The sequence below is a fragment of the Bubalus kerabau genome, chromosome 17 (assembly GCF_029407905.1).
Source record: "Bubalus kerabau isolate K-KA32 ecotype Philippines breed swamp buffalo chromosome 17, PCC_UOA_SB_1v2, whole genome shotgun sequence".
In the NCBI taxonomy this organism is placed as follows: Eukaryota; Metazoa; Chordata; class Mammalia; order Artiodactyla; family Bovidae; genus Bubalus; species Bubalus kerabau.
Window position 1 is genome coordinate 4,684,214 of NC_073640.1, and position 24,314 is coordinate 4,708,527.

At 60.4% G+C, this 24,314-nt stretch overlaps 2 protein-coding genes across 7 annotated transcripts in view; one reads left to right on the forward strand and one right to left on the reverse strand.

Moving 5' to 3' along the window:
- The first annotated feature begins 982 nt into the window (after positions 1-982).
- On the forward strand, positions 983-20,404 carry MTSS2 (MTSS I-BAR domain containing 2). 2 transcript variants are annotated; one of them, XM_055551561.1, is made up of 14 exons: positions 983-1,193; positions 5,588-5,649; positions 5,727-5,800; positions 6,550-6,634; positions 6,718-6,809; positions 6,891-6,965; positions 8,197-8,354; positions 8,535-8,642; positions 9,541-9,638; positions 11,020-11,239; positions 18,372-18,446; positions 18,701-18,877; positions 19,050-19,215; positions 19,303-20,404. In XM_055551561.1, exons 1-14 carry the CDS (start codon positions 1,125-1,127, stop codon positions 20,055-20,057), a joined length of 2,214 nt encoding a protein of 737 aa, XP_055407536.1. In that variant the 5' UTR covers positions 983-1,124; the 3' UTR covers positions 20,058-20,404. The 2 variants fall into 2 exon arrangements, with proteins under 2 accessions (XP_055407536.1, XP_055407537.1); XM_055551562.1 differs by having other exon boundaries at positions 11,116-11,239.
- A 1,882-nt stretch (positions 20,405-22,286) lies between these two features.
- Positions 22,287-24,314, reverse strand: part of IL34 (interleukin 34) — a 60,706-nt gene continuing 58,678 nt past the window's right edge. For all 5 annotated transcript variants that reach the window (XM_055551567.1, XM_055551568.1, XM_055551563.1 and 2 more), the window contains 2 exons: positions 23,823-23,955; positions 22,287-23,593 (listed from right to left, as the gene is read on the reverse strand). In XM_055551567.1, coding sequence (XP_055407542.1) covers positions 23,424-23,593; positions 23,823-23,955 — 303 coding nt within the window. In that variant the 3' untranslated portion in view covers positions 22,287-23,423. The remainder of the gene's footprint in view (positions 23,594-23,822; positions 23,956-24,314) is intronic.

The window sequence follows — 24,314 nt, forward strand, 5'->3', positions numbered from 1 at the left end:
CAGCCCTGGGACCCTGCTGCTGGTCCTAGAGACCTGTTCTCATGCCCCCAGGCTTTGGGGAGCCTCAGATAGGCCCACTGATCTCCCAGTGGCTCTTGTGGGTCCCTGGAGTAGCAGAGAAAGGCCTTGGGTGGGCTTTTCCCCAGAGCCCCAGCATAGGCCTGGGAGGGTGGGTTTCCCTGTCTGGAGTCTCCAGGACAGGAAGACAGGCTGAACTCACCATGGCCCACGTGCACACACGCATCCTCCTATGTATGTACCCAGGCATCAGAGAGGGGATAAGATCACACAGATCACACATCTGCCTCTGCTCTGCTGGTCCCGCTCGGCCCCAAACCCTGAGGACCGGACCCCACCATCCCCAGAGGTCCGGCCTGGGGCACCCCATGCAGGTGACATCAGCACGGGCCCTGCTTGGAAAAGGAGCCAGAGAACTGGAGGAGGGTCCAAACTCCTGTGCCTGGGATAAAATGTCCCAAGGCGGGCGGCCTCCGGAACACCGTACGCCCCTGCTACGTGTGGGTGGGTCCATCACACGGGATGCGCCCCAGGATCTCAGCTTGCTCCCCTCTTCTGAAAACGCGGGGAGACACAGACATCCCCAGACCAAAGGCTGGAGGGTGGTGGTGAGCCCCTTTACGGGGCGGCACCAAACGGCCGGCCCCACCCCCGCGGGGAAGCCAGGCAGCACCGCCCCCGCGGCGGCGCCTGCGCCCGTCAGGCCTGTTCTGACTGCCCGTCTGGCCGCGCCCGGGCTCGGATTTCAAAGCCCGGGCTAGGGGCGGTGAATGGGCCGGCGCCCGCCCGGCCTCCCTGCAGACCCCTCCCCGCGGCCCGCCCCCCGCGCCCACGTGACGCCCCGGCCTCCGCGCTCGGGTTACGGCCGCCGCGCCAGTCCCCGCGCCGAGGCTGCGCCGCCCGCCGCCCGCGCCGCGCCCCCAGCGCCTCCCGCCAGCCCCGCCGCGACATGGCCCGCGCCGCCCCGCGGCGGCCCGCGACCCCCGAGCGCGGCGCGGCCGGCCGCTGAGCGCGGCCCGGAGGCGGCAGGCCCGGCCCGGCCTCGGAGCGACAGCCGCCGCGGTGCGGGTCCCAGCTCCCTGCCTGCGCCGCCGCCCGGCCCGAGCATGGAGACGGCGGAGAAGGAGTGCGGCGCCCTGGGCGGGCTCTTCCAGGCCATCGTCAACGACATGAAGGTAACGGGCGCGGATGCGGCGCGGGTGCGTGTCCCCTTTGGGGACGCGTGGCGGCGGGTAGCCGCGTCCCGCCGTGTCGGTGAGGCCCCGCGTCTGTGTGCCCTTGTCTGAGCGCGTCTGGCCTGCGTCTGCCGTGCGCCCTGGTCTCCGGGCGCCCGTCGTGGTGGGTGTGGGCACTCATGTGTCTGGGTGTCCGTGCGATACCCAGGTCCATGCCCCTGGTCGCCCAGGTCGCAGCGCCCCCTTGGGGTCCCGACCTGAGTCTGCGCACACGCGGGCTTCCCGCGCCCCATACCCCCAAACCATGAATGGGGGTTTGACTCCGGGGGCGACTCAGGGCCCTTTAAAGGGTCCTGGGTCTCTCCGGCCTCCACCCTCTACCACCCCCGGGGCCCCCTTCCCCGACTCCGACGGCCCCGGAGCCCAGACAATGCTGTCACCGCCAAAGAAGCGAAAAATAATAAAGCAGGGAACCGTTAACTCCTTCCCTGCCAGCCTTGCCTCTGCGCCCGCTGCCCGCACCCCAAAGCAGCTCCAGGACTCCACGGTCTGTGTGAGGAGTGGCCCCGGCCCCAAGGCCTCTGACCTGCCTTTGGGGTAGGAGGGCGAAGGTGGGCCTGAGGGAGCAGCCCCCGGGGAGGCTGCCGGCTGCTCCAGGCTCTCAGCTCCAGCCCCTCTCCCGGATGGCCCAAGGTCAGGCTTCAGCGGGCCACCAACTCCTGGCCCACTCTGGCTCACCAGGTGGGGAAACCGAGGCTGGGAATGGCTCAAGGTCACTAAGGAGACTGTTGGACCAGCCCATGACCTCACCTGTCACTGTTGATCCGGGGAGTGAGGGGATCCTCGCCCCTAAAGAGGCTGGGGCTTGGCGGGGTGGCCCAGCTGACTGGGCAGAGAGGAGGGCCGGCCGCAATGACAGGCCGGGGGCAGGCAGGCCGTGCCTCTCCCCTTCTGCTCTGGAGCAGTGTGGCCAGGCTAGGGGGAACATGGAACTCCTCAGAGCCCCCTGCCTGTCTCACCCTCCCTGGTACACAGCCTGGCATCCTACAGTGACATCGCAGACCCCGGGGAGGGACACCACAGCGCCCAGGCAGGCCTTCGGGGGCCGCCAGATCCTTGTGCCCCCCACCCCCAGGAGGCCCGGGGCCACCCTCCCCAGAACTGCAGGGTTGGCAGCGTGCATAGGTGCCCCTCGGTGCCCCACACAGGGTGCTCCCCTGAGACCCCGTCCCCCCAGCTCCACCTCCAAGCCCTTCTGCTGGCCCCCGAGTGCTGGCTTCCCGCTGCCTTCAGCAGCCCTTCCTGCCCCATGAGCATCGCAGCCTTGGCACCAGGTTCCCATTCCAGACCACCCTCCCCCAACCACTCCCGGGGCTGGTGGAGCGGCTCCTTCCCGCACCTTGTCCCGCTGGCATCCTCACCACACACACTGCCTCCGCAGCCGCTTTCCGCTTTCGCTCAGAGAAGCGGGCAGGACCGCCTTCCCCCGTCTCCAGGCAATTTGCAAGGAACTTGGGGATGAGACGAAGGAGATGGGCCCAGATTGTAGCAAGCGGCTCAGGATTTTCTGACGTGGGGAGGCAAACTGGGAGAGGTTTCACCTGGCGTAATGCCGAGCCCCACCAGTCCCCAGCCTGTGACACAGGCTTGTGTCTGGGCCAGGGACAGGGCAGGGACGCGGACCGCCTGGAGGCCAGTCATCTAGAATTGGGGGACAGCTTCCGGCTGTTTCGCTCAGTGGCTTGAGCCACAGAAGCAGCAGGGTTTCCACAGAGGAAGGTGGCCAGGGTGAGGAGACTGAACTTGCCTGCGAGGCCCCATGACAGCCCACCCAGGGCTGCAGGTCCAGAGCCTGGCATGGGGGTGGCCGAGGAGGGGAGGGGGGCTGCCCCTGGGGCCTGGAGGGGCACCGACTCAGGGCGGGGGGCCCCGGGAGCGTTCCCTGCCTGCCCTGCCTCATTTAAGCGGCCCAGATACCCCCCGAAGCTCAGAGAAGATCAGGAACTTGTCCGGGAATGACAGGGCTGGGAGGGGGTCCGGGGCTCAGCCTGCACCTTCCAGAAATGGGGTCACAATCTGCCTGCCCCCGAGAGTGGGGAGTGTCACGCAGACCCAGAGACCGCCTGTTCGCTCTGTCCGCAGCGTTAGCTGAGCGCTCTCTGTGTGCCAGGTCCTGACCTAGTGCTTCCCAGGCATCTCCACACCAGCCTGCTCCTGCCCTCATCTCACAGGGGAACAAGCAGGCTCAGAGAGGAGCCTCCCACAGAGCCCCTCTCCCGGGGTGCAGCCTGGGCCACTCACCTGTACAGCCCAGGGCCCGCCCACCTGAGCACCCCCTGTGACGAGCGTGTGACTGCCCCCCCAGAGCCGCCCGCTGCTCTCCCAGTTCTGCAGTCCCCGCCCCTCCCCACCCTGGGTACCCAGATACTCACCTTCCAGACCCTGAAGTAGAGGGGGTGTCCCTGCCATGCAGTGACCAGTCAGACTTGGGATCAGAGCCTGAACCCCACACTCGGTAGCCATGGACAAGCGGGTTAATGTCTCTGAGCCTCAGTTTCCTCATCTGTAGAATGGGGGTGGTGGCAGCGGTATTCGCCTCACAGGGTTGCTGTAAGGACTCAGTGTGACCCCACAGTGAGAGCGCTCAGCCAGGCGCCTGGCCCACCACACTCTTGACCCCCAATCGCAGTCCCCGTCACTATCAAGACCACGAGTCCAGAGGCTTCAAGCCTGCCTGACAGCTGGGTGCAACCTGCCTGAGGGCACAGGCCCGGGCGGAGACATGCTCCTGGGCGCTGGCCCCTCAAGCTCGCCTCTGGGGTCGTCATGACTTACCAGTGGGCCCTTACAGGCCAGGAGCTCCTGTCCACCTGCTGAGGAGGGGCTGGGCCTGGCCCCCCAACCCCCACCCTGTCCCCTCTGCCCAAGGAGGACCGAGACTGGGAGGGCCAGGGATGGAGTGAGCCTCGGGGCGGAGGCTGTGAGGGTGTGACTTCAGTACACAGACCTGTCTCACCCACAGCAGGGTACAGATCTGTCTCCCCCACTTCCCCCAGCCCCTAGCTTTCAGATAGAGGCTGCTGAGGGGCTGAAACGCCAGGGGCCAGGACCGCTGCCTCTGCACCCCTGCCCCCATGGCGTTATCTCCTCAAGGTCTCAGCACGGCCTAGGGCTGGGGTGCAGAGCAGGGTGGTGCCAAGTCCTCAGGAGTGCCAGGGGAGACCCAGGCTCCTTCACCCCAGGCCGTGCCGCGCAGACAGCCCACCCACCGCTTTTGCCTTCCTGCTCCAGCGTGTGAACTTCACAAATATTTGCTTTCCCTGGGCACTGGCTGGGCTGGGCTGGGAGGGGAGGGTGCTTCTGAGGATCCCAGAAGCTGCCCTGTGCTTTCCACTGCAGCAGACTGGCCTCCCTGGGGTTCCAGCCTGGCAGAGCCTCTCTCTGAGGCCTTGGGAACTGGGGTCTCCGCCTTCCCCCTTCCCACTGGAAAAGCCCTGGCTCCCAGCACCCCATCCCACATGGAAGGGAAGGTCAGAAGAACCTTGGGGCTTCACTGACCTGGGGCTCTTTTTCAAGGATCAAGGCTTCCTTCCACAGGGCCATTGGGCCGGGACCCAACAGCCATGGGAGGCCCATTAGCCAGAAAAGCCCGCTGATCACATTGGACAACTTGATCGCCAGGAGCCCGGCCTCACTACTGGGAAACCCCCTGCCAGCTCAGAGCTTTGGGCCAGGCTGGGATAAAGGCCACACTGTGTCCCCAGGAGGGGCGGGGAGCCGGGGGTGGAGAAAGGTGGCTCTGTTGGCTGCACAAGGCCCCATTCAGCCTGGGCCTGACTGTCCCGGGCAGGCTGGCCAGGCCCCGCAGCAGCCGCGGTCCCCCTGGGCCTGGGAGCCCCGGCCGCTGGTCTGTGATGGGCAGATCGGCTGGCAGCAGCTTCCGGGTCACGAGGCCCTCATTCAGACCCAGTGTCTCAAGCTCCACCACGGCTCACTGTGCCTCTTCCCCCAGGCCATGTGGACCATCCAGGGCTGTGTCCGGGGGACACAGTGCCCCTAGTGTGGCCAACCCGGTCCCCCCTAGGCCCTCCTACCTGCAAGGAGACGCGGCCTGCAGCTCCCAGTCTCCGTCCCCCTTGAGGATGTGGGCTACCACTGCTCACAGTGGCCGGGGTTCCGACTGTTAGGGAGCGCGGGGCGGGCAGAGGTGCCTGTTTCTGGGGCCAGGCCTTCTTCATGCCCGTGTCTGCCCCCAGAGGAACCCCGGAAGCCCCCTCTCCACAGGGGTGAGGCTGCTCTCTTAGACACAGCCTGGGGTCTAGACCAGGCATGAGGGTCCCCGGCCCAGGGGGAGCCCTCATGGCGGCTCACTGCCTCTCCCATCCCCTCCGCAGAGCTCCTACCCCATCTGGGAGGACTTCAACTCCAAGGCCACGAAACTGCATTCCCAGCTGAGGTGAGGGTGCCCCAGCTGGGGAGGAGATGGGGCGCAAAGCCACCCCCCGACTGACCGCCCCCCGCCCATCTCCCCAGGACCACCGTGCTGGCTGCTGTGGCCTTCCTGGACGCCTTCCAGAAAGTGGCCGACATGGCCACCAACACCCGAGGTGGGGAGGGCACGCGGCCCAGCTTGGACTTGCACTCCAAACAGCTGAGTGGGTGTGAGCCGGAGAGGACCCGGGGCCAGAGACGGGACCTTGGGTCCTGCTGGCTCATGGAGCAGGCTTTCTGGAGAGAGGGAGCCTCTCAGGGCAGGAACGGGTGACAGACGACAGGGATGTTGGGGGCGGGGGGGAGAGTGCGAGGGGGCTCTGTCTCGCTGCCAGGTAGCTGGGTTGACCTCTCAGCCACGGTGTTCACACTCCGTAGGTGAGTCTGTGGCTTCTCTCCCCATCTGCCCTTCTGGGGGCACGGGGCAGGGGAAGGTTCCCTTGCTGGCCTTGGCTCTGCGGCCTTCCGGTCCGAGCAGTGGGACCTGGAGCTCCTGCCTCCTTGGCTGGTGAGACCAAGGCGACGGGCACCCTCACGCCTGCATCTGGGCGCATCTGGAGGGGGTTCTGGGAGGGAGGGGTTCTGTTGGCTCCTTGAACCATCTTTGGTGTGGGCCTCTCCCCTCTGGGGTTACGAGGACAGATCCTGACCTGACCCCTCGGAGAGGGGCCGGCGGGGTCGCAGGAGGGATCAGCGGGATGGGGATGCCGGGAGGGGCACGGCGGCGGCGGCAGCGGGGCCGCAGGACAGGGACTTCAGGGCCGGCGGGCTGCGAGCTCGGCTCTTGGGCCAGACGCGCCCCCGCGTGGCCCGGGCCGGGCCTGCAGGAGCCCGGCGGCCCCGCCCACGTGGCGCTTGCCCCCAGGGGCCACGCGGGACATCGGCTCGGCGCTCACGCGCATGTGCATGCGCCACCGCAGCATCGAGACCAAGCTGCGGCAGTTCACCAAGTGAGTGCGTCCGCGCTGGGGGCGGGGGTCGAGGGAAGATCCCAGGGCGGCCCTGACCTGCCCTCCGTTGCCGTTGCCCTCAGCGCACTGCTGGAGAGCCTCATCAACCCGCTGCAGGAGCGCATCGAGGACTGGAAGAAGTCGGCCAACCAGCTGGACAAGGATCACGCAAAAGGTGGGTCCCGCCTGGCCGCGCCCTCCAGCTCCCCACTGGCGGAAACCCTGTCATAGCGCCGCTCTCTCTCCCTCTGCACAGAGTACAAACGAGCGCGGCACGAGATCAAGAAGAAGTCTTCGGACACGCTGAAGCTGCAGAAGAAAGCACGCAAAGGTGAGCCCCGAGCGGCTGCAGAAGCGCAGCCCCGCGGGCCCCTGCACAGCCCCGCGCTGTGTCCCCGACGGCCGTGGGGTCGCCCAGGGCAGCGTCCGACCTGAGGCACCCCGTGCTGGACACAGGGCCCCCAACCTCTGGGGTGGGCAGAGGGGGTGCCTGCCACCTGACTGGCCCCCTCCTCGGGAGGCTGCAGGAGGCCCCGCCCCCAGGAGCGGCTCTGTCCATCCGGCTGTCTTTCACACGGTCTCTCTCTCTGTCTCTCCTCTCCTCTCCTCTCCCCACCCCTCCTGTAGAGCTACTTGGTAAGTCAGATGCCCGTCCCCTGAGCTGCTCTCCCTCCCTGTCGTCCCTGTCGCATTTGTCTGTCTCCCCCAGCTCAGGGCCATTGGAGGAGCCTCTTCAGGCCGAGGAGGAGCGAGGAAGGTGGTCGGTCCGCAAGGGAGGGGCTGGGGCACAGTCCTCCGGTCCGGGGCTGAGGCCAGGCCGTGCTGGGTCGGTTTGCCAGGCCAGGAGGGCGGGTGGGCAGGGTGGGGGGCCAGGCCTCGGCTGCCCCAGCCCCGCAGTCCCCGGGCCCTTCCCTCCTGCTCCGCCCCGCCCCCCACGCCCTTCTCGCTGTCTCCTCTCCATTCTCTTCTCGCTCTCTGTGGTTCTTTCGCTGCATCTTTGTGTCACTCCTGCTGTTCTTGTGCATTATTCCTGAGCCAAGTGGGGACCCCCATGAGACACCCCCTTTCCCATGCCCTGGGCCCAGCCCCAGCGCTCCTGGACCCCGCCTCCGTCGTGGCCTGGCCTGCAGCCCTGCCCCATGTTCTACTCTGTTCAGCTTCCACGCCCCCTCCCTGAGCCCGGGAGGGGAGGCGCCTCACCCCACAGGCAGTGAGGGTGTCCCTGGGGGCAGAAGCTTCTGCTCTCCCGGAGGCTTCCTTCCGCCTGACTCCACTGAGCACAGCTGCTCCGGGTGGCCCCAGGGCTGCCCAGGGTTCTGCTCTCCCCAGAACTGGGTGGCTTTGCAGCTTTGGTGTCTTTCCTGTGTGCCTGTCTGTCCTCTCTGCCTGCGCTGGGGACCAGCCTTTCCACGAGCCCTGGCATCCCAGCTGCCCTCCCCGGTCCCCAGGCCCCCCTGGAAGTGCCCAGCCTCACGGCCAGGGATCCCACCTCAGGGCCTGAGCCTTGGATGCAGCAAGCCAGGCCCGCGTCCCCAGCGCGGCCTCTCCTCCCCACCCCCTAGGGAAAGGAGACCTGCAGCCCCAGCTGGACAGCGCCCTGCAGGATGTGAACGACATGTACCTGCTGCTGGAGGAGACTGAGAAGCAGGCGGTGCGCCGGGCCCTGATTGAGGAGCGCGGCCGCTTCTGTACCTTCATCACGTTCCTGCAGCCCGTGGTGGTGGGTCCCGTGGGGACACAGAGGCCTTCTTAGCATCTCCACGACTGGGCCAGTTGAGGGGCCCTCACGAATCCCGAGAGGTCCAGAGGACCATGGCCCAAGCCACGTGGGCTGGGGGGAAGGGCAGGGGAGGGTGTGCCGGGCAGGGAGGCCCCGGAGGCTGACTCACTGCCCCGTCAGAACGGCGAGCTGACCATGCTGGGGGAGATCACCCACCTGCAGGGCATCATCGACGACCTGGTGGTGCTGACTGCGGAGCCGCACAAGCTGCCCCCCGCCAGCGAGCAGGTGCGGCCAGCCCCGGGGACCGCTGGCCTTGGATGGGGACAACGGAGGAGGCAATGGGAAAACGTTGGGGGGATCAGCTGGGCACAGAAGTCCACCCCCGTGAGTTCTAGGGGCACCTGCCCACACGAGCAGGGTGTGTGCCCGGGACCCAGCGGGGCCTCACACAGAGCAGACGGCTGGACGTCCCGGATTCACAGGGCCAGGCTCCGAGCAAGCCAGTCCTGATGGTGCCTCCAGCCTCCATGCCCACACCCGCCAGCCCCATGCACACACATGCAGCTGCCCCCGTAGCCACCCTGCCCACCTCTCAGCACCACGCTCCCACCGCACCAGGGGCAGTCCTCGCTGACAGCACCGTGGTGCTCCTCTCACTCGGCCTTACTGTGCACCCAGCCCTATGCCGAGCCCTTCCCACGGGTCACCTAGTTCAGTCACCTCCACACCCTCTAAGACAGGAAGGATCAGCTGCATTTCCCAGGAGAAAACTGAGGCTCAGAGAGAAGCAGCGGCTTGCCTGAGGGCAGAGCAGAGCCAGGGTTGGACCCCATGGTCTTGCACGGCCACTCTGGTCTGACTCCTCTGCCAGCCCCAAGGAGTCCTCGGGAGCACCAGGTTCCTCTGTGTCCTGGCTGGGCCAGCATCCCTGAGAAGCAGAGAGGGCACAACCTCCCCAACATTCCCGGACTTTCTAGCAGCCCCACCTCTTGTCCCTGAGTGAGGAGCTGGCATTAGGAAAAGGCTGGAACACAGAGGGCTTCCATATCCCCAAGATCTCCTCTGGGGCCTGGTTCTCAATTGGGAAGACCCTGCCAGTCCTCTGGAGGGAGACTCAGGAAAGTGATGAGGCTTTCTGCGGGGCTGGGCTGCCCCCAGTGACCCCATCCATGTCCCTGTCCAGGTGATCACAGACCTGAAGGGCTCAGACTACAGCTGGTCATACCAGACCCCACCCTCATCGCCTAGCAGCTCCAGCTCCCGGAAGTCCAGCATGTGCAGGTCAGTGGGGGACTGGGCAGGGGGCAGGGAAAAGGAATGGGGGAAGCCCTGCCCAGAAGTGGATCAGGAATTGCTTTTGGCCCCAGAATTCATGCAACTGCTGCATCATCAAGGAATCCAGGGAAAATACACTCGCACTGCACGACCGCTGCTAGCGCAGGCGTAGGGACAGGCTGCGGGGCGGCAGCAGCAGCAGAGGGCGTGCCGGCTGCCCGTTCAATGCTTTCTGCATTTTCCTCATTGAATCCTAACACCACTCTATCCGGTATGATGTTGTCTCTGTTCCATGGAGGGGGAAGCTGAGGTACAGAATCCAGCATTAACCTCTCAGCTCAGCCAAGCCCAGCACAGTCTGGGCAGCAGGAAGAATCTGAGGTGGGGAAGGCCATGGAGGTTTTCAGGAGCGTATGCAGAGGCTCTAAGCTTACCTATGGGCACTGCAGCCTGGCTGGTTCCTGAGAGCTGCGCCTGGGCAGCTGCCACAGGGCCAACCCTCAGCCCAAGCTGGCCCTGGGGGCCGTGAAGGGCCAGGGCGGGGCCGGGGTCCTGCCTGACCAGCAGGCAGGCTCGGGGTCAGGGGCGCTTCCTGGGAGGGGTCTGGATTCAAGGCTTCCTGCGGCGGGGGCTTTGAGCACAGAGCAGGTTACTGGTGGGGAGACCCCTCTGTACCAGGCACTCTTTCTCTAGAACCAGCTTGGCTGGGCACTCAGGCCATGGGCAGTGACCCAGGCAGAGTTATTGCTGCTCCTGCAGGGAGAGAATGGTCCACAGCAGCTGGAGGCTCTTCAGACCCCGGGTGGGTGACCGACGCAGGAGGGAGGTTGATCCCAGGGGTCACCCGTGCCAAGGGTAGGGGCCAGGGGCCTCCCGGGTCACGCTCAGGAGGATAGTGACCTTCACTGCCAGGAGCGTTGCCCAGCCTGGACACGGATGCAGAGAGGATGAGCTACAGAAGTGAAGCGGGGGAGGGTGATGGTGAGTTTAGGACCCGTGCTGACCAGCACCCCACGCTAGACATTCAGTCAGGATCTGATGGCAAATACCAGATTTGGAGAAGATGATCAGGATCAGACTCGTGTCTAGTTGTAGCCTAACTGACTCCGTTCCTCCTCATCAGGCTGTTTCCGCTTCATAATGGCGGTTCGGGAGGCAGATAGGCTGCCTTGGCTCGGGGTGCCTGGCGGAGGCTCCTGGGGCAGTGGGGGCCCGCCCCCCAGCCCGCAGTCGGGGACCCCGCTGCTCTGGCCCGTGGCCTCAGGGCCTGGTCTGACCCTGTCTTTCCTCCCCCACCCCTCCTCTCTGCCCACCCTCGTGTGTCCCCCTGCCTCCCAAACGCGCCCTGTGTCTCCCTGTCCGGCCGCCATGCCCCCTCCCTCCCCAGTGCCCCCAGCAGCGGGAGCAGCGCCAAGGGTGGTGGAGCCCCCTGGCCCGGGGGCGCCCAAACGTGCTCACCCGGCCCCGCCTGTCGCTACCGCAGCCTGGCGCAGCCCGCCCCCGCCGCCTGCCTCTCCAGCGTCTCCTCCCACGACTCCGGCTTCGTCTCCCAGGAAGCCACCTACTCCAAGCCCCCCTCGCCCATGCCTTCAGACATCACCAGCCAGGTGAGGGGCGTCTGCTGAGCTCATGCCAGCCCCAGGCCATCCACACTGTGGGGCGGGGCCCCTACAGGTGCTGAGCGTGGCCTGAAGGCCCCCAGGACCACCGCGTCCCCGGACCAGCCTGAGCTCACTGCCCCAGGGCAGGGGAGGGGAAGGTCTGGAGGAGCCTGCCAGCTCCGGACCCCGTGACCCCCGTGCCGGGGCTGAGAGCGGCCTGCAGGCCCCCAGGACCACCGCGTCCAGGACCAGCCTGAGCCCACTGCCCCAGGGCAGGGCGGGGGAAGGTCTCGAGGAGCCTGCCAGCTCCAGACCCTGGGACCCCCCATGCCAGGGCTGGCTGTGATGGGGTGGGTGCCCCACGGAGGCGTCCGTAGGAGCCCCAGGATCTGCAGGCATCTTCCCCCACTCTCACCCTGAACGTGAGAACCCCTTCAGAGGCAGGCTCAGACCCTCAGAGGCAGGCTCAGATCCTCAGGCTCTGTGAAAGGGACCGGAGGAGCTAGAGCAGAAGACAGGGAGGTCAGGCCGCGTACCCAGGTGCCCACCGTGGCCCGGCCCTCTGAGCCCAGCATTCTGTAGTCTGCCCTCTTGCCCAGGATGTGCCCACAGCATGCCCAGACTGCCCTCCTCAGCAGGCTCATTCCTGTCGGCACACAGACACATGCTCCGGTACCGTCCGTCTAAAAGGCCTCCCTTCCTCCACAGTCTCCTCCAGCTGCCTCTTCTCTCCTTCACAGCAACACTGCTCAGGACACTTGTCCACACTGACCGCCTCCATCTCATTCCCTACTCAGTCCTGTCTGCGTCAGCTTTCCTTAAAAGAAAAGCTAGAATAATTCATTCTCCTGTGTCCTTTATCCATGTGTGCGTACGCTTTTGAGACTGTTAGGTCCATACAGCTTTAAAATGTTAACTCGCAGTGAACTGAGTCTCCCCACGTGGTGTAGCTGACCCTCTGTTGCATGTACATTTTCTAGCGTAGAGTGAGTCTGTTTTGTTTGATTTTACTGCAGCTACTTCAGCTCAACATTTACGTTATCATTTCCTATCTCTTAGTTTTTAAACTCACTATGTCCTTATGTTTTAGATGAGTCTCTCGTAAACAGCATATGCCTAGGTTTTCTTTTCTTATCCAGGCTGACAATCTCTCTCTCTTAACTGACATTTTTAAGTCCTTTCACAGTTATCGATATTACCGGCATACTTAGACTTCTTTTTTATTTCTGTTCATTCTGCTTTATCTGTGCTTCTTTTGTTTCTTCTCTTGCTTTTTGTTTGTTTTTTCTTCCCCCATTATTTCCTTCTACTGGATTTTAAGTTATACTTCTTTCCTTTCTTATACAGGTTACCTTGAAATTTTACCATGCATCCTTAGCAAAGTCCTAACCCAGGCTCCTGAATCATTCAAGGACCTTAACATATATTTTAACTTTGGTCACCTACCCCCTCCCCTTATAAGCTATTTTATGCTATTCTCTCCTTTTTTTTTATCATCCCTACAATTGACATTTTTCTTCTTAATGTCATCATTATCTTATACGTAAGTATCTGTTAGATTTACCCATATGTGTTTATACTTTTTTTGTTCTCCTTTTAAGGTCATTTTGCTTCTTTCTGCAGTAAAATACATCCTTTAAAGTTCTTTTAGAATGGGTCTGTAGCAGTAAACTCAGGTTTTGTTCTTCTGTAAACATGCTTCATTTTTTTTCCTCTTCCTTGAAAGCTAGTTTTGCCAGGGATGCAGCGCTGGGTGCCAGTTGCTTTGTCTCCACACTCCGAGGAGAATGTGTTCTCCGAGGGTATTTCCCCGTGTTCTGGCTTCTGTTGCCGGCTGAGAGTTCTGCTGTCCGTCGCTGCCGTGCCTTTGTGAGTGACCTGACTTCTCTCTCTGGTCACTTGAGTTTTTCTGCAGCATGTCTGGTGGTGGATTTGTGCTCATTTAATCTCCCTTGGTGTGTTTGTGTTCCTCTGTCTGCGCATTCAGGTTTTTCACCCGTTCCAGGAGTTTGCGAGCATTCTGTCCTTATTCTCACTCCCACTCTGCTCGCTCCTGTCTGGTCTCCGTGTCTCTCTCCTCTCACGTCTCTCATCTTCCTTGTTTCCCTGGATCATCTCTTCAGGTCTGTCTTCCAATTACCTTTTCTCTATTTTACAGCAATTTAACCTATCCATTAAGGTTTATTTTTATTATCGTGAAATAACTCTAGCCTTATAGACAATCTCTAAAAAGAGCAGAGTTCCCACCCGGCCTCTGCACTGTCTCCCCTGATGTTAGCAACCCATGTAACTATCAGCAGTTTTAAAACCAGGAAATTAGCACTGCACAACACTGTTAACTCGCTGACAGACTCTTTTTCACATGTTGCCGGCTTTCTCACTGGCATCCTTTTCCCGGTCCAGGAGTCCAGGTTCTGACACAGGACCCTGCGCTGTGTTTTATCACTGTGTCTCCTTAGGCTTCTCCGGTCTGCGATGGCTCCTTGGTCCCTCCTCCATGGCTTTTGAATACTGGCCATGTGTTCTGTAGAATGTCACTTGTTTTGGGTGTGTCTCATGCCTTCCCGTAGTCAGAAGCACAGGAGGAGCACAGCAGTTGATTTATTGCTGTTCCACTGCCTCGTCAGCCTGCAGTGTCCGACATTCTTTTCATGTTAGCCGTTCTGGTGGGTGTTATGGTAATAGTGCCCAGTGTTTTGAATTTGCATTCCCCTAATGACTAATGAGATTGTATGTTTTTTCATACGTTTAAAGGCCATATCTTCTTTTTATGAAGGAAATGTTCAGATCTTTTGTTTCTTTTTCTCTACTAGGTTGTATGTCTTTTTCTTGTTGATTTGTAGAACTTCTTATACACTGTGGCTACAAGTCTTTTCATCTGATAATCTTGAGTCTGTGGGTTGCTGTTTTACTCCCTTCAGTTCAGTTCAGTTCAGTCGCTCAGTCGTGTCCGACTCTTCGAGACCCCATGAATCTCAGCACGCCAGGCCTCCCTGTCCATCACCAACTCCCGGAGTTCACCCAGACTCACGTCCAACGAGTCCGTGATGCCATCCAGCCATTTCATCCTCTGTCATCCCCTTCTCCTCCTGCCCCCAATCCCTCCCAGCATCAGAGTCTTTTCCAGTGAGTCAACTCTTCGCATGAGGTGGCCAAAGTACTGGAGTTTCAGCTTTAGCATCATTCCTTCTAAAGAAATCCCAGGGCTGATCTCCTTCAGAAGGGACTGGATGGATCTCCCTGCAGTCCAAGGGACTCTCAAGAGTCTTCTCCAACACCACAGTTCAAAAGCATCAATTCTTCGGCGCTCAGCCTTCTTCACAGTCCAACTCTCACATCCATACATGACCACAGGAAAAACCATAGCCTTGACTAGACGGACCTTTGTTGGCAAAGTAATGTCTCTGCTTTTGAATATGCTATCTAGGTTGGTCATAACTTTCCTTCCAAGGAGTAAGCGTCTTTTAATTTCATGGCTGCAGTCACCATCTGCAGTGATTTTGGAGCCCAAAAAATAAAGTCTGACACTGTTTCCACTGTTTCCCCATCTATTTCCCATGAAGTGATGGGACTGGATGCCATGATCTTCGTTTTCTGAATGTTGAGCTTTAAGCCAACTTTTTCACTCTCCACTTTCACTTTCATCAAGAGGCTTTTTAGTTCCTCTTCACTTTCTGTCATAAGAGTGGTGTCATCTGCATATCTGAGGTTATTGAGATTTCTCCCGGCAATCTTGATTCCAGCTTGTGCTTCTTCCAGTCCAGCGTTTCTCATGATGTACTCTGCATATAAGTTAAATAAGCAGGGTGATAATATACAGCCTTGATGAACTCCTTTTCCTATTTGGAACCAGTCTGTTGTTCCATGTCCAGTTCTAACTGCTGCTTCCTGACCTGCATATAGGTTTCTCAAGAGGCAGGTCAGGTGGTCTGGTATTCCCATCTCTTTCAGAATTTTCCACAGTTTATTGTGAACCACACAGTCAAAGGCTTTGGCATAGTCAATAAAGCAGAAGTAGATGTTTTTCTGGAACTCTCTTGCTTTTTCGATGATCCAGCAGATGTTGGCAATTTGATCTCTGGTTCCTCGGCCTTTTCTAAAACCAGCTTGCACATCAGGAAGTTCACAGTTCACATATTGCTGAAGCCTGGCTTGGAGAATTTTGAGCATTACTTTACTAGCATGTGAGATGAGTGCAATTGTGCAGTCGTTTGAGCATTCTTTGGCATTGCCTTTCTTTGGGATTGGAATGAAAACTGACCTTTTCCAGTCCTGTGGCCACTGCTGAGTTTTCCAAATTTGCTGGCATATTGAGTGCAGCACTTTCACAGCATCATCTTTCAGGGTTTGAAAAAGCTCAACTGGAATTCCATCACCTCCACTAGCTTTGTTCATAGTGATGCTTTCTAAGGCCCACTTGACTTCACATTCCAGGATGTCTGGCTCTAGATCAGTGATCACAGCATCATGATTATCTGGGTCGTGAAGCTCTTTTTTGTACAGTTCTTCTGTGTATTCTTGCCATCTCTTCTTAATATCTTCTGCTTCTGTTAGGTCCATGCCATTTCTGTCCTTTATCGAGCCCATCTTTGCATGAAATGTAAAATTCTAAAGTTCTTAATGTATGTCTAATTTATCCATTTTTTCCAATTGTTAGTGCTTTTTCTGTCCTGTTAGCAGTATTTTTGTGTACTCCAGGGTCACAAAGATGTTTTCTTCCAAAAGCTTTTTTTTTTTTTTTGGCTCTGCTGCTCAGCTTGTGGGATCGTAGTTCCCCAACCAGCAGAGATTGAAGGTGGGCCTTCAGCATGGAAGTGTGGAGTCCCAACCACTGGACCACCAGGGAATTCCCTGCAAAGCCTTTTTCTTTTACCTTTTTTCACTCAGATCTGCAGGTCATCTGGAATTGACTGTGTGTGTGGTGTGTTAGTATGAGAGATGGACAGGGAAGCCTGGCGGGCTGCAGTCCATGGGGTCACAAAGAGTTGGATACGACTGAGCGACTGAACTGCAGGAGTCATTTTTTTCCATATGGATATCTAATGAACAGTTTATTGCAAAGACCATCTTTTTCCTCTACTGCACTGTAGTGTGTTACCTTCGTCATAAAACAGGTGTCTGAATGTGTAGCTGTTTCTGGAGTTTGTATTCTGTTCCACTGGTTGATCTGTCTGTTCTTGTACCAGTAGGACACCGTCTTAATTATAGTAACTTTATACAGAATCCTGACACCTGGTAATAAAAGTCCTCTAGGTATGTTACTCTTCAATATTACCTGTTTGGGGCCCTTTGCATTTCCTTATAAATTGTAATATTAGCTTGTTATTTTCCACTTTAAAAGAAGCAATCCCTGGGATTCTGCCTGGGATTACATATGTCTCTCCATTTTATTATGGTTTTACCTTCTTTCAATAATATTTTGCAATTTTCATGTGAGAATCTTGCACATCTACCACTGGCTTTTTCCCCCCTGGGTATTTGATATTTGTTGATGCTATTTTAAATTATTTTGGCTTTTTCAGAGTCTCTTACTTGTTTTTCAGCTGCTGATATTTAGAAATTTTTTTTTTTTGTATGTTGATCTTGTATCCAATAACCTCATTAAAAACACTTGTTAGTTCTGATAATCATAGAATGAATATTCTGCATACACAATCAGGCCTTTTACAGTTTCTTTTTTTCCAGTCCTTTTGCTTTTTACTCCTTTTTACTTCTTTTTCATGCTCTATTGCACTGCTAGGACTTCCAGTACTTAATAGAAATGGTGATGGTGAGCATCTTTATCTTTCTCCAGCCTCAGAAAGAAAAGAATTGATATTTTTGTAAATAACGCTATCAGATGAACAAAGTTCCTTTCTATCACTAGTGTGTTTTCCACGAATGGGTGTTGAATTTTTCCATTGAGTTTTCCAAACATTTTTTTCTTTTTTTGTTTTAGCGATTATATTGGTAAAACTCTCAATGTATTTATTATTTTCTTTGAATCCTTACTTACACAGTTTAGTTTTCTTTTGGTCATCTTGGCTCATCATAAACTAAAAAAGTCTGGGAGTTGAAATCAGGATGCTTTAGAGACTGTGCCCTGGTGGGCACAGGACATGCAGAGCTGCACCTAACCAGTCCCCTTCCAGGTTTAATTCCGGGCGGCAGTCGGGCGGGCTCTCCACCTGGCGCTTACCCAGTCTCTCAACCGCAGTGCTGAGGCTGCCTTTGCCCTGGGGACCTTCATGGTCCTGCTTTGCCCTTGCTTCCTTTTTCTTCAGCCTTTCTCTTATTTTCAGTTGGGGGCCTCCCAGGGTACCTGGTCCCTGCCACTGTCCAGAGCAGGAGCCTCCAGGCATCCTCGGTCCTGTCTTCAGTTCTGGGGGTCTCCATGGACACCCCTCTGGCCCATCTGCCGGACCCCCAGCAGCCCCCATACCACTGGCCCTCCCTCCTTGGCGCACAGGGCTCTTCCCCGGTTTCTGTGACAGGCACCTGTTCGCGGTCTTCCTCCCACACTGCTCGCAGGTCCTGTCACTCTTTACTGGGCCGTCCTCTCCTTCCCAGGCACTGAGGGCAGCCTGGCATCCCTGAACCCCTTCTCTAACCACCCTCATCCTGACTGCCTGCGTCACCTGGTTCTGTCTCACGCTGCTGGATCTGTGGCTCCAAACCTGACTTCTCCCTAAACTCCAGATTGTTAAATACAGTTGCCGGCACTGCACCTGGGCTTAGACACCTAACAGGCAGCCCCACCTAACACTCGCAGGATGGAACCCTGGACTCCGTTCCCCCCAGGCCTGCCCTTCCGAGAGAACGGTGACAAATCCCCCCGCAGCTCAAGCCAGCACCCCACTGCCGACCTTAGCATCGCTCTTTCCCTGCTCGCCACATGCAGGCCAGCAGTAGTCTTGTTAATTCTTAGAGAAATGTGGTTCTTGGGCTGCGGTGGGGTGGATCTGCGGTGGGGGTGGTGGGGTGCGCTCTGGGTGCTGCTTTCTGCGCAGGCGCTCGCGGCGCAGGGCGTGGTGTGGGCGGGGAGGCCGGGGAGGACTGAGTCAGGGCCCCCCACGTGCTGGCGCCGTGACCGGATGTGTTCTCTCCCCACCTTCCTGCCGCCCTGCCCCGTCTCCTGCCCGCTCGCCTCCGCATGCAGAAGTCCTCCAGCTCCGCGTCCTCTGAGGCCTCGGAGACCTGCCAGTCCGTTAGCGAGTGCAGCTCCCCGACCTCGGTCAGTAACCCCCACCTGCCCAGGCACTCAGGGAGGGTCCAGGTTCGACCAGAGGGGTATGCGTATGCACCCGCTCCGCACAAAAGAAACCTCCTGGGCACCCACTGCAGCCGTTCCCCAAACGCTCACCTCCTCCCTTCTGATGGATAAGGAGCCCAGGAGGGGCTGGGGAGTCACAGTGTCCTCTGTGCTCTGCCCTCGGCCATGAGGAGCAGGGCGCAGGGGCCTCCTGACCCGCCCGCCTTGCCTTACAGGACTGGGCCAAGGCCGGCCCCCACGAGCAGCCCGCAGGCACCGCACTGCAGCGGAGGAAGGACCGTGTGGAGCTCCTGCGAGACCCGGAGCCGGGCCCGGCTGGCGGGGGCGCCCCGGGCCCCAGTGGAGAGGAGGCCCCACGACCCCGCATGTCCCCCGCCACCATCGCAGCCAAGGTGAGGGCCGCTCCCGGGATGGCCCGGCTGGGCCCCGCTGTCTCCCAGGCCAGCTCTAAGGCCCGGCAGGTGGTCACGGGGCCAGCCCGGAACACCTTGGGGGACTGCCTTCCTGGCCGGGCAGAGCGAGAAGCGGGAGTGAGGCTTCAGCTTGCGGTCTTCCTGCCCTCAGCACGGGGAGGAGGTGTCCCCTGCGGCCAGCGACCTGGCCATGGTGCTGACCCGCGGCCTGAGCCTAGAGCACCAGAAGAGCAGCCGGGACTCCCTGCAGTACTCGAGCGGCTACAGCACGCAGACCACCACGCCCTCGTGCTCCGAGGACACCATCCCCTCCCAAGGTAGGCCCGGGGGGCTTGGGCCGGGGCCGCGCCTTCTCGGCCCCGAGGCTCTGGGCCCACTGCGTCCCATGCCCCACCCCACCCTAGGCTCTGACTACGACTGCTACTCCGTGAACGGGGACGCAGACGGCGAGGGGCCCCCCGAATTCGACAAGTCGTCCACCATCCCTCGCAACAGCAACATCGCCCAGAACTACCGCCGCCTGATCCAGACCAAGCGTCCGGCCTCCACCGCGGGGCTGCCCACTGCCTCAGGGGCGCCCCCCGGCGTGGCCACCATCCGCCGCACCCCGTCCACCAAGCCCACCGTGCGCCGCGCCCTCTCCAGCGCTGGGCCCATCCCCATCCGGCCGCCCATCGTGCCGGTGAAGACGCCCACAGTGCCTGACTCCCCCGGCTACGTGGGGCCCACGCGGGCGGGCAGCGAGGAATGCGTCTTCTACACCGACGAGGCCGCCGCGGCCCTGGCGCCGGACCTGGCCAAGGCCTCCCCAAAGAGGCTCAGCCTGCCCAACACGGCCTGGGGCAGCCCATCCCCAGAGGCGGCCGGCTACGCGGGGCTGGCGGCCCAGGACGACGAGGAGCAGCAGCAGCAGCTGGCCGCCAACCGGCACAGCCTGGTGGAGAAGCTCGGGGAACTGGTGGCGGGCGCCCACGCGCTGGCCGAGGGCCAGTTCCCCTTCCCCTCCGCCTTGTCGGCCGCCCCCGCGGAGGGGACGCCCGCCCCACCCCCCGCCGCCCCCGGCGAGCCCCCGGCTGAAGACATGCTGGTGGCCATCCGTCGCGGGGTGCGGCTCCGCAGGACCGTCACCAACGACAGGTCGGCGCCCCGCATCTTGTGATGGCGCCTCCCGCCCCCCTCCCTGGCCCGGCAAGGCAGGGGGCCGGGCCGGTGGGCCGCGGAGGCTCAGAGCAGAGGCACAGTCAGGAGTGAGCAGAGCCAGGCGAGCTTTTTTTCTTTTTTTTAAGTCACACGATTCAAAGCCACTTTACTGGGAGGAGAAACCCAGCTTGGATTTCATGGTTTAAACAGCAAGTGACTTCTTAGACCGTGCCAGGACGGAGCCTGCGGGCCTTGAACTGGATTTGAAGCCTGTTTCAACCTTTTCTTGCCTATTCTGCCCCTCCTCTCCCTCCTGCCAGGCCCTGCCCTTTCCACACAAGGGCGAGCCACAGAGCTATGCCCCGTGCCCCCAGCAGAGGGGCCTACCCACCTGGCAGGGCCCGCAGTGCACAGCTCAGGCAGCCCGGCCCAGCGCCTCCCCGTCTCCCTGGGGACGGTGGCCCCCCCACCCCTGGCCAAGGCACCCCCCCCACATCCCTCTCCGTCACCCCCTGTCACCCCCCTCATCTCTGCCTCTCCCAGGCTCTCCTCCATCAGGGAGGCGGGGGGGCCATGGAGGGGCGAGGGCTACAGTGTCTGGGTTAATCAGAGGCTCCACAGAGCGGCTGGCCGTTTGGGGGGCCAGTGAAGTTAGGAGCCAGCCCACCCACTGGGGACGGGGGCCTGGGGCCCAAGTCGAGTCTCTTGGGGAGGACGTGCAGGGTGCCTGCCCAGCAGAGGGTGGGGACCCTGAGACAGCTTGCCTGCCTGCAGATGCGACTGGGGCGGGGCAACAGGGAAGGCATGCGGAGGCCAGGCTGTCGGCCTACCGGCCTCCCAGGAGCTGCTCAGATCCCATCGTCATCCGGGCACGTGGGGACTTTAACTTTAGTGACAGTTTCAGCTACCTTTGGGTCAGGGACTGAAACTGGAGAGGGTGGGGGGTGGGTTCTTTTATGAATATATAATAAAGTGAGCTGACCGGACAAGGACTGCGTGTGGGGACAGGGTAGACGATACAGGGTGTGTCCAAGAGTGCCTGAGGGACAGAGGGCCCCGCGGTGGCCTGATGGCCCGTGGGAGGAAGAGGAGGGTCTGCACGGCTCCTGGGGGCCAGGGGCCGGGGTCGGTGTTCTCTGCAGCATCCAGAGCAAAGCCACAATGCGCTGGGAAGGGGCCGGGGGCTGGGCCTCCCACCCATTTGCTGCAGGCCAAGGAGGGGAGGGCTGCTGGGGGAGATTGGCCCTGACTGTTGTCAGAGGCAATGCCATCCCAGGGTGGTCCCGGGTGGCAGGACTGAGGTGGAGGGAGTGCACCCCTCCACCCACACAGCACGTTGCGCCAACTCTAAGCAGGTAAAAGCACGTGTGCCAAGGGCAAGCGGAGGGCTTCCTGTGACCCGCAGGCCCGCCGACAGCAGCCATGCTAGCAGGGTCACAGGGCAGGGGCTCCTGGGGTCAGGAGAGCTGGCTCTTCCTGGTCTGGATGGACCCAGGGCTCCTGGTAGTTCTTGTGCCGGAAACGGGTCTAGGCACAGCCGCCAGGAGGGTGTGGGGAACCAGGGATTCCTCTGAGGGGCTCCCCAGAGGTGGGTGAAGGACGGTACCTGTAAGTCGCTAGGTCGGAGAAAGGAGCCTCACTGAGCTGAGCTCACCACACCTGGAGGAGGGCCAGGGGAGCAGATGGCCTGCACTCGGAGGCTTGGGGGCAGAGTGTACACTGCCCCCCGCCCCGCCAGGGTTTGCCCAGGTGGGCTGGTGTAAAACGCAGGTTATCTGATGTGAGCAGGGTAAGGGGCAGTGGGGGGGGGGGGGGGGTACCCGGGTCCCCATGAGGAAGAGCTTGCCCTGAGGAGGGGTGTGGCCTCGGGGACCCGGGGGGAGGGGGTGGGCATGGCACAGGCACCCCTCACCTAGACTTCAGGGGCCCCCCTCCAGACTACCCCCAGGGCTGTACATAGCTCCTCCACCCCCTTGACCGCCTCATCCCTCTAGTGATCGCCAAGTAGGCCCGCCCCTTCAGGATCCGAGCCAACCATCCCATGTCACAAACTTTGGTTTGGGGAACTTCTTTACGTTTGTTTCATTTTTTTCTTTTTGTACAGAGAAATATTCTATTCGAAGCGTCTTTTGACTGAAGTAACTTTTCTGGTGCTGTTGTTAACTTGTTCCTTTTTTTAATTTATTTCCCCTCCTTAGGCCTCCCCTTCTGGTTCCCACTCACTTTGTCTCCCCTCTACCACCCGCCCCCAGCCCCCATGCCATCTAAACCATTTTGTTTCTCTTCTTTCTGTCTGTTTTGGATAAATTATCCTTTCCTTCCCCCCCACCCACCTCCTGCAGCCCACCTTCCCTTGATTTAAATAGTCACTGCTACAAGTAACAAATGCACTGTGAAGATCCCAGTATTAATAAAGTTGTACTGTAATTAACGCCACTGTCTCCTGGCTTCCTCCAGCGCCTGCAGCCAGCACCCGCACCCCCTGCACCCCGCCCCCACCGTCCCAGACCCGGCCGAGGGGCAGGGGGCTCCGTGCGGGCGGGGCTGGAGTGGCCAGGGCTCGTGCCAGGACCCATGTGTTTGAATGCCTGTTACGTCCCTGCTGGGGGTGGTCTTGGAGCTGCCAGCTGGAGGGGGAGAAGGCAGTGTCCAGGACACGCTGTGGGAGATGAGCCCAACACCGTTGCTCCGTCAGGCTTGCTGAGGCTTCATGGGCTGGGGCGGGGCTAGAAGGAACTCAGTCCCTCAAATATCCCCCATTCCGGGACCCTGGCGAAGGCCCTGACCATTCCAACTCAATCCTCAGCCCCAGGCCCCTGCGCCAGACCAGCCCGCCCCCCGTTCCTGCCTCCTGCACTTGGCAGGAGGGGAAAGCAGCCTTCTCCAGGTTCACCCTCAAAGATGCAAGCAAACCAAAACAAAGCGGGTGTTTAATAGAAAAAATAAACTATGGCAAGACGTGGCATTTGGCTACCATGCCCTTGTCCCAGCTTTGCTGCCCCCTCCCCGGCCTTGGTTTGTTGGGCTCCCCCCAAGCCCACCTGGTACAGCTCCCACCGCCTGACTCAGGAGAAGGTCTGCACAGCCTTCAGAGAAGGGGTCAGCCCAGGCAGTGCCAGGAGCAGCCAGAGGCTCTGCCTTCAGGACCTTCAGGTGCCCCAGCCCTCGCCACTCCAGGCGAGACCACAGGAGGGGGTGCTGCGCCCTTCTCAGGCTCTGTGTCCCTCAAAGGAAAACTGCCGGGGCCTCCTCTCCAGGAGGCGCTCCCCACTGCCACCCGAAGTCTCAGGCCCAGTCCGTCTCTTGCAGGGGCTCCTCCAGCTGCCCCCCAGGTCACCCTAGGCTCCTCCGGGAAGGAAGCCTTCACCCTGTGCCCTCAGCAGCTTCACTGAGTTGGGGGGCCAGCCGAGGGTCCCAGGACGCGGGGCAGGGAGGTGGAGGGCGGCTGGGGCAGAGGGTACAGCTGGGCGGCCTCACACTGTGCCGAGGCTGGGCTGCGAGGCTGAGGCTGAGGTGCCTCACAGTCCTGCCAGTTTAGCACAGAGCTTTCTTTACCTGCGGGGACACACACAGACACACAAATGAGGCTGCAGGACTGGTCAGCAGCCCCTCACCCCAACCGAGCCGCACTGCTCTCCGTGTACCCAAGTCCATCTCCGCTTCCAGAAATGGCCTGTGGCCCTGGGGAGCAGAGGACGTGCTGAGGAGGGCCCCAGCTCTACCCAGTGACCTGGCTCAGACAGCGGTACCCCAGCCCCAGCCCCAGCCCCTCAGAGCTCCTCACAGCAAGGGCAGTAGAGCAGCTGCATGACCCGGAAGCAGTTGTCCAGCAGCGCTTTGGGCCGCACCAGCTTCAGGCTTCCCGGTGCACTCAGGAGGTTCAACACTGCTTCCACCTGGGGGCTGACCTCCACGCCCTGGAAGGGAGGAAACCTTTAGGACCACAGATGCCACCCTCAGCCCATGCAGAGATCCCAGGAGAGCTGGCGGGGGTGAGGGCGGGGTGGGCAAACTCATCCTGCCTGGAAAGAGGTGACCAGAACACCCGAGAGTAACTTCTCTCCTTCCTGTGGGCGCCATTTTTCCTGGGAGGGGCTCCCTCAATGCCCGTCACTCGAGCACAACACACAGAGACTTCTCTTTTTCCTCCTGGGGGCGGCCAGACTGGGAGGAGGTGGGGGCATCCTCGCTGCTCCAGCGCAGGCCTGCCCGCCCCTGCATGAGGAGTCCCCGTCCCAGGGACACTCCCCTTCAGGTGCAGAGACCCACACCCACT